Source organism: Xenopus tropicalis, chromosome 1, assembly GCF_000004195.4.
Source record: "Xenopus tropicalis strain Nigerian chromosome 1, UCB_Xtro_10.0, whole genome shotgun sequence".
Lineage (NCBI taxonomy): Eukaryota > Metazoa > Chordata > Amphibia > Anura > Pipidae > Xenopus > Xenopus tropicalis.
Window position 1 is genome coordinate 102,006,656 of NC_030677.2, and position 8,874 is coordinate 102,015,529.

The 8,874-nt window shown below is 39.6% G+C and overlaps 1 protein-coding gene across 2 annotated transcripts; it reads left to right on the forward strand.

Moving 5' to 3' along the window:
* The first annotated feature begins 54 nt into the window (after positions 1-54).
* Positions 55-8,309, forward strand: anp32c (acidic nuclear phosphoprotein 32 family member C). Of its 2 annotated transcripts, NM_204073.1 has the most exons (7): positions 114-202; positions 4,664-4,813; positions 4,902-5,024; positions 5,338-5,521; positions 5,711-5,793; positions 6,084-6,132; positions 6,877-8,309. In NM_204073.1, exons 1-7 carry the CDS (start codon positions 149-151, stop codon positions 6,960-6,962), a joined length of 729 nt encoding a protein of 242 aa, NP_989404.1. In that variant the 5' UTR covers positions 114-148; the 3' UTR covers positions 6,963-8,309. The 2 variants fall into 2 exon arrangements, with proteins under 2 accessions (XP_017947381.1, NP_989404.1); XM_018091892.2 differs by lacking the exons at positions 6,084-6,132; positions 6,877-8,309 and adding an exon at positions 5,999-6,037 and having other exon boundaries at positions 55-202.
* The last annotated feature ends 565 nt before the right edge of the window (positions 8,310-8,874 follow it).

Genomic DNA, 8,874 nt, shown 5'->3' on the forward strand with positions numbered 1-8,874 from the left:
CTATAACCAAACCCCTCCTTTGTGTCTTTGGCGCCGTTCTATATAAAGAGGAGCGGACGTCCCCCTACTCTTGATCATTGCTTCATTTTTTTTTAAGATCTCTTTGGGGTCTTGACTGTGTCCTTCAACTTTTTCTTCCCCTCTCAACATGGAAATGAAAAAGAGGTTGATGTTGGAGCTCAGGAATCGGAAAGCGGCTGACGTGAGTAGAATCCCTTTTCTAGCGCCTAAAGAGACTTTAGAGGGGGAGTTAAGCTCGATTATTAATGTTTTCTGCGCTCTTCGGCTGCGTGTTGGTGCCATAGTGAGTGCTTGTGTGGCTGTACAACGTGGGGTTGGAATGGGATTGGGTAGGAGCGGGGGGCACGGACACGTGGATAGCATAACCCACCCAGCACTGGCCTTGTGTAGGCGGGATGATTACCGTGCGCCCATGTCGATGTTATTGCGCTAAAAGTCACAACACTTGGAGGTGTGAGGCCGTTGGCGGGCTGCAGGGAGCTGTGGTGGTTGTTAGGCTGCAGGCTGGATACTAGTGTTGTAGCGGATAGAGAGGAGCCATTACTGTCTCACAAACACGTGGCTGCAGTGGCTCCTCTCCCTCTGCTTTATTCAATCTTACCCCGTGCAATGTAGAAGCCTACCCTCCTCCAAACGATTCTCTGGTACAAATGGTGTATAACCCGCCTTGAAAGCGACACTGGGTCGCCGGGTTAGTGGAATAATACCGCGTGTGTGCCATGGTGGCCGCATCTTCCCGCCTTGTTGTTGAGTATAAGTTTCTGGTGGGTGGGGGAGGGTGAGAGGACACTACATTGAAACTGAACTTCTCTCATGAAACTTGCTAAAACTCACAAATAAAGCCACTTTATCCTAGGTATTTATGCGTGGTACGGCCTAGCTCGCCTCGTTATATTTTCTTTAACGAGAGTGACTTCTCCCCATTAGACCTTACGTATCTGAGCCTGCGTGTCCCCCGCCGCCAGCAAACAGCTGCACATATGAATGGAAGGACGGGGGCCTTTAGTACATGGCGGTAGTGTTGTCGTAGGAACTCTTACTAAGATCAACACCACCCTTCGTCATCTATGGTCACAAGGCTCAGTTTCGTGTTAGGTCACGGTGTTAGCTACTACATAAAACCTCAAAATGTCTGCTAGGTTATATTGGTCCTACAGCAAAATTGCTTGGGGCTGAGTAAAGCTGCCGCATTTTTGTACAGTGAAGCCCCCACCCGTTCTGTGCATGATTGGTATGTTCTGGCTACAGTGCCCTCATCTGTATTTTATTCAACTTTCCCCCTTGGTCTGTGTTCACTATGGCTTGTAAGGGCTGTACAGTAGTGCTGCCTCTGATCATCTTATTAACCCCCTGTTTGTATTAATGAATTCTACTGTACAGCACTGCATACATAAACATACATACATCTTAGAGAAGCTTAGGTTTTCCAACAGATTTTAAGGCCTATCTTATGTTTTAGATGTGCTACTTTTAAAATGTGCCTTTAGGTCTGTACAAGTATATAGCTGGGATTTCACCTGTAAAATTTAAACTGCTAGACAATCTAGTTTAGACCAGTACTATGTGTGCCTTTTTAAAAGTTGCTGGTCGTCCTAATAGCCTAATGAAATAAATGGCTTCAAATAACTAGTGGTCATTAATGTATTGTGACTGGTCACCATTTTTTTTTTTTTGGCCTTAATATTAAGATGGTCTTTAAATTGCCCTATAATTGTGACTAGCTCGACCCTGTTAAAAGGATTTCCTCTCTGTATAAATGCAGTGCATTTCAGAGAACATAGGCCTTGTGGCACCCATAACCGGAAGAGTACTGCGATGTATCTGAACGCTTTCCCTTAACTCCTGCAGCCCTGGTACAGTCAAGTCGGCCAGTAGTAGCTGGGAGGTGCTTTAGATGTATTCCTGCCAGGCTTGTTGTAGCTTTAGAAAATGGAGATGGGAATCTTAACCGGAAGCAGGTGGGTGTGGTGGTGCACATACTCTTCCCTTTATGACTGTGGGTAGAAAAATAGAATTAACTACTGAGGCAAAATAAAATTTCAAGCAACTTAAACTTGGCTGTCTTGAAACATTGCAGTGTTAAACAGCTCTGCCATTAAGCACTACAGCAAGGCTATACTTGGGCAAAGTTCTATGAGATGTCTGTCCATTCAGATATAATACTGAAAGGTGTTCAGTTTTTTTTCTGCCTTTTCCGAAGGGAAAGGAATCTCCATAAACAGGCCTGACTGCATTGTTACACCCTGCTGCATAACTGGCTATCTGCTGCTCCATCTGCTAGTTGCACTTCTTAACAACTGGGTGTGAAGTGTTCACAGAAATTAGAGATGTACAGCATTTGGTTGGGTGACTTTTGGTTTTTAGACAATTCAGCTGTGCGTTTACGTGTAGCCTGACTTAGGTGTACATTCTACATTGTGTGGTATACCCTTAATGGTGGCTTGCCTTCCATGCACTTCTTTAGTTTCTTTAGCATTGATTTTTCAACTTTTTGATTAGTTTGCTAAAGTTGAAGAGAGTGCAGTATCGGAGCTTAATTTGCTACGTTAGTTGATACATTGCTACTAGGCATCTGTTGGAATATTAGCGACTATTGTATCCATGATAACTGCTGCCTTTAAACTTTATTTTCTACCCTCTCAGGTTTCATTAATGTTAGAAGCAGTTCAATTTTAAGGAGGAGTTCACTTAATTTTCATTGGCTTTAGATAGCATGGCAAATAATTACTAATATTGCTAATGAAGGCTGTCTATGAAAATTGTCCCTTAGGTCTCCTTCAGGTAGGAATTTAGGAAATGTCAGTTTCTTACAGTAAGTAGCTAGGCAGAAAATGAGTGCAAATTATCACAAGTAATATGGCACTAAAAGTTTTATTTAACTTTAAACAACAAAGTGGCTTCTCCATGAGAAATGCAGCAGATTTTACTGGCATGATAAACGGAGCTTAATTTGCTGTGGAGGGTATTTGCATGAGCTGAATGAATCTTCAGCACTTAATAGGGTAACCACTGGTGAGATTATATGCTGCTGGTCTTTGGGCTAATAGTGCTACAGGACTGCATCATGTAAGTGCCAGGGCCCCACTCTTGCTTTCATATTAAATGATTTATACAACAGATTCTAGGAATGATGGTTTCATTCCTGTAGGATGAGGAGTTATATCTGTTGGTAAACTTTGCCCTCAAGATCTCTCTGGCAGGTAGAGAACAGAATAGTAGATATGGCAATTTATTTTAAGATATGAACTTACTGCTGTCACTTTCTTGTAGCCATTGGCTTCAAAAGACTTCTTGCTGTACAGCTGTCTTGATATGCCAAAGGAGAACCCAATTGTGAGACTTCAAGAGCTGCTAGTATATTAAGGCATATACTACCTCTAGAGAACATTTTTTTTTTTTTTTTTTGTCACTCGTATCTCCCTCTGTTGTAAGGATAGTATGCTTAAGTTACTCTAGGGGGCCCCTAAATTGCTCACTCGGCAGTGGCTATCGGTTATAGCTTACTTTTTGACTCAAGTTTTAGCATTCTGTATCTAAAAATCATTAAAAAAAAAAATAAATAAATTTACAGATTGAAAGGAATTCATGAGTCTATGGGATCCTTTCCCAGCATCCCTTAGGCTGGTGATGTAAATGCAATCTGTTCCTTGCCTACCATTGTGAACTACTGGCTTCTAAGACCCTCTGCTTTTTTTTTTAGTGGTTGGAAAGGACTTAAATTCTGAGACTATTGCTTTTCAGTGGAACAGGTGGGGGGGGGGGATCTGAGACAAGATGAGTCAAAGCAGACTATTGTGGCTTCCTTTCAAACTGTAAAATTGGGTAAATGTTTATATATAAAAAAAAAAAATATATATATATGCCTTTTCTAAATAAGCCCATTTGAATGTGCTCCTATAAGAAGGGGTATATTTTCATTTAAATGCATCATAAGTAGTATTAGCAAGGCTCCAGTAATAGGATGGGTGATTAACTGGGCATTCCTACATTCAGACATTGTGTGGATTAACTTTGTACCATTTGTAAAGGATTTACCTTTTTTGGTTTAGAAATTGGATACCATTTTTAAGAGCCAAACTGTGCATGTCCAAAAATGCTTCCTATCAAATTCAGAAATTCCCCATAGCCTTTAAATGGCAAAATTACTGTTAAGAACTCTTCAAAATATTCACAGCAAGAACAAACTTTGTCTATGGGGAGAATCTTTGTGGTCCGGGGCATCTTGCTCTGTATACTCCAATTATGGGCTTCAGTGGCAATATAAATCTAACTACATCTCTGCTGTTATCTTCCTGCATAAATATAAAGAGCTGTATTAAGACCTATAAATGGTTTTGAGGATCACTCTGGGGCCTACTTTTCATAACCAAGTCGGGGTTAGTTAATACTTAATACATTCTTATGGATGATGGCTGTTATCCTTAGTCTAATCTATTCCAATGTTAATCTCAGTTGATTTAAATGCAATTTAGCAGAGATGTAGTAAGTTTGTTGTATGAATTGGCAAATTGTAGTAAAATCGCTGACCATTTCTAATGGTTTGGTCTTTAGATTAATGCTCTCCTGTTAGGAATTTCACATTGCTAATGATACCACTTGCTTTTGACATTGTTGCTCACTAAATTTTGTTTTTTTACTATAGGTTAAGGAGTTGGTTCTTGATAACTGTCGTTCAGATGATGGCAAAATTATTGGACTCACTTCAGAGTTTGAAAACCTGGAGTTTCTCAGCATGATAAATGTCAACTTATTATCTGTTGCTAACCTGCCAAAGCTCCCCAAGTTAAAAAAGGTATATTTGAATGCTGATAGGTTTTTTTTTTTTTTCCCATTAAGGTTCACCAAAATGAAACCTATTAACAAACCAATCTTTTTCTTAGCTTGAGCTCAGTGACAATCGCATCTCTGGAGGACTAGAGGTACTGGCAGAAAGGACCCCAAATCTGACACACCTGAACCTCAGTGGGAACAAGATAAAAGAGATCAATACCCTTGAGCCACTTGTGAGTACTCTCTTGCTAATAAGTCTTTCTTGCAACCGGTGCGCTCATGTCTTTTCTAATAAGCATTAGGTGGTTTGGTTTTTTTTCTTTTTTCCTCTCACCCCATGCCACTTAGATGTATTGCTACTTGTTAACATTTCTACTGTTCTAGTTGAAACGAACTGCTTGCTAAAAGGCTTGCAAATTATAGCTGTGGATGCCTCCAAGGTGAACTGGTTGATATGTGAATGTGGCATGATGCAAATTTGTGGATTCCTAATGAGGTGCATCCACAAGGCTGACTTTACGTTTCTTATCTTTTTACTATTTGCAGAAGAAACTACCTCATCTCATGAGTCTGGACCTCTTTAACTGTGAGGTGACAATGCTAAACAACTATAGGGAGAGTGTTTTTGAACTTCTCCCCCAGCTCACCTTTTTAGATGGCTTTGATGCAGATGACCAAGAGGCTCCAGATTCTGATCCAGAGGCCGAAGATTTAGAGGAAAATGGAGAAGGTGAGTACAAGGCTTCTGTCTTGTTAGTCAGAATTGTTGGCAATGATGCATGCTGTACTTGTGTGGCACTTTCTCTCTAAAAGGTATGGTGATGGCAACCATATTCCTGCACTGGGAACTACATGGGCTGTACAGTGTTGGCTTAATGTGCATTGAGCAGATGCTTTAGTGTGTTTTTCCATATTACAGATGGTGAGGATGATGAAGAGGATGAAGAAGAATTTGAAGATGAGCTTGATGATGAAGAGGATGATGAAGAAGGCGAAGATGAGGTAAATTTCTTTTTAAAGCAATATAAATCATCTTAAGCCTATAGATCTAATAAAGACTGCTAATCCAATTGTACCCCCTGCTAAGCAGATATGTTTGCCAACTTCATTGAAGCTTTTTAATGATAATGTTCTGCATGCCTGGGTTACCGGAGCCTAAAGTAATGGCACTAATGTGCATTTTACACTTTACTTTTTTAATTGGCAGACCACCAAATCCCTTCTTCCCTAGAACACTTGCCAAAACTGCTTGTAACATGGCATTTGCTTACTGAGTTTTAACTTCTTTGCAGGAAGGAGAAGAGGAGGAGGAAGGTGATGAAGAGGATGAAGATGATGAGGGTAAGTTGCCTTTCATAGTCACTTGAGGGTCATGTGTACATGCAGATGCTTTCTTTATGGCGCAGTCTTAGGGTTATCCAATTTAAGCTTGACTTCATCTTTGAAAGTCTTATCTTTTAACTTCAGTCTATTTTTATATTCTCCATGTAATTTGTTTCCCTGTTAAAGGAACAGTAACATCCAAAAATTAGAGTTTTAAATAAAATATAATGTGCTGTTGCTCTGCAAAAAAAAACTGGTGTTTTTGCTACAGAAAAGCTACTATATAAATAAGCTGCTGTGTAGCCCCGGGGGCAGCCATTCAAGCTGGAAAAAAGGAGAAAAGGCACAGGTTACATAGCAGATAACTAGTAGATAAGCCCCATATAATGGGGGTTTATCTGTTATCTGCTAAGTAACCTGTGCCTTTTCTCCTTTGAATGGCTGCCCCCATGGCCATACAGCAGCTTACTTATATAAACTATAGTAGTCTTTCTGAGGAAAACACACCAGTTGTAGCAATGCAGGGCAACAGTACATTATATTGGTATTTACTTTTATACACTTTTTTTGGTGTTACTGTTCCTTTAAAATATGAAATAGTGCTAGACTTGGAAAATCTCAAAAGCATGCCCCCACACTTTTAAGTCAGCCCATATCTTTGTTGCACTGATTCTGTTTAAATAGGTGCCATTTTAATGGTCAGGAAGCTAACTTTTTCATGCTACTATAACATAGCTTAATCAGTATTTGCCTTGTATATAGATGTACCCCAGGGTGAAAAGAGGAAAAGGGACTTGGAAGATGACGGTGATGAAGAAGATGACGATGATGAAGAGGATGATGAATAAGACCCAAGTACTACTGGATCTCTTTTATGGACTGTCTGGGCTGGCCACCAGTGTACATGTGTACGTTTGGCTGTGTCAGCCTCTGGGCTACTGTGCATACAGCTGTTAGTTGCCCTGTTCATTTATATATAAATTTTTTTTTTTTTTTTTTTTTTTTTTTTTTTTTGTGTGTAGATGTTCTAGGGTTGCGATAAGAGATGTTATTTCTGTGCTGGTCTGAGTGAGGTTTCTTTTGTTTGCCGCTTTATTTAAAAAGATGGCCGCCTGGGGCTATTCGCGGATTCAGACTCTAGGTTTTTTTTTTTTTTCGTTTAAACCGTGGAATTTTCTGTGAAAGTTCTTTGGTTCCTCTGATCTGTGAATGGTGCGTGGGTGTATAGGTTTGAGTGATTCCAAAGACAAGTCCTCCCTCCCACTCCTGCATTGCCATGTTGATTTTGTCTGCCTTAATAATGTCCTGTTGTATTTACCAGTCATGTAACTACATGAATTATGCGTATGTTGGCAATAAGTAGTGCTGATGACCAAATTTACAGGACCTGTCAAATTTAATCTTTGTTCCCACAGTGACATTTATTTCCTCCCAGTGCTTGCTGTTTACATGTATATAATTACAAAACAGATGAATATGACCTGAATCCAGTAGGAACTACAAGTTCTCTACCTTTCCTTTAACTTGCCACACCAAATGCTTAACGCTGCCAAAATGTTTCCGTTGTCTTGGGGTGAGGAGGGGGGCTCTTCTGGGTAAACAACAAAGTAAATCCCTTTATGACCCATTAAAATCATCTCCCACAATTGGTTTTTGTATTTAGTTGTTACATAACTTGAATAAGCCTTTTAATAAAATATTTTGGGATTTTTATATATGGGTTCCCTTTTTTCTGGTTTGATGGCAAAGCCGCTAGTAGTGACTCTAAATACCAAGCTCAATTTTGAGCTCCTTATAGGGGAATCTCACTGAGGCTTACATTGAGCTAGAATTTGCCTTATATTAATGCAGCCTTGCAGGTAAATGTAAGCTATATATATTTATAAAATATGCTATACTAATGTGCAGCATTTGTTTAAGGGTATGTAAGACAAGTGTCCCATGCACATAGACATAACATTGTTCTAGGAATCACAACTGCTAGATTGTAGGTTTTTTTTTTTTTTGCCATGCATATTCCTAACTTAAAATGTAGGTTCCCAAACTGGTTCAAAGCAGACAGGACTAAAGCCATTTATTAGACCTTGGGAGGTTTCTTTATTTGCTGTTTTACAAGGGTAAAGTAAAGGGGATCTCGTGCTGGCTGTGTAAATATTTTACCACTTATCTGTCTTTTAATAAAAATCTTCAATTTAGTTGTCAATGCATGTTTATAACATATGTGCCTCCATGACTCCTAAAGTCATCTGAGCAGTCTAAGCAAGCTGTATCAAATTAAAGCTGCTTAGTTCTAGCAGAACAGTTAAATGGGATTTGAAGTGTAAACCTTTTGCCACAGTAATGTGTGTTAGTTTTTTTTTTTTTTTACCTAAAAATGCAAACATTTCAATCTCTAACAATTTGCTGTGTTAATGGCACTTTGGGAAAGACATATATCTAGGCAACATGGTAGCAGAACATTAAACCGGGAACTGTGTATGCTATACAGTATCTAGTAGAGTTAAGTCTAAAACTGGACTTTTCTGAGTTTCGTAAACATTTCACCACTCATCAGTGGCTTCTTCAGTTCAAATGACTGGCAAGGAATTCCCTGGCATTTAAATAAGCCCTTGAGGGTAATACAGACGTGTATGCTATGTTGGCTGACAGTGTAGTGGATAAAGGCAAATGGTAATGTATTTCATGCATATTTACCTTTAACTATGGGCAGGCTTCCTTAGATGTACGTGTGTTGGGGAGGGTGGGGTAACTCTGTAAGAA

Bases quoted from the DNA above. Each gene is read 5' to 3' on its own strand.
- anp32c (NM_204073.1), top strand. From the start codon at position 149: ATGGAAATGAAAAAGAGGTTGATGTTGGAGCTCAGGAATCGGAAAGCG. The intron at 203-4,663 runs GTGAGTAGAATC...TTTTTACTATAG, and splicing joins GGAATCGGAAAGCGGCTGAC to GTTAAGGAGTTGGTTCTTGA. The intron at 5,794-6,083 runs GTAAATTTCTTT...ACTTCTTTGCAG, and splicing joins ATGAAGAAGGCGAAGATGAG to GAAGGAGAAGAGGAGGAGGA.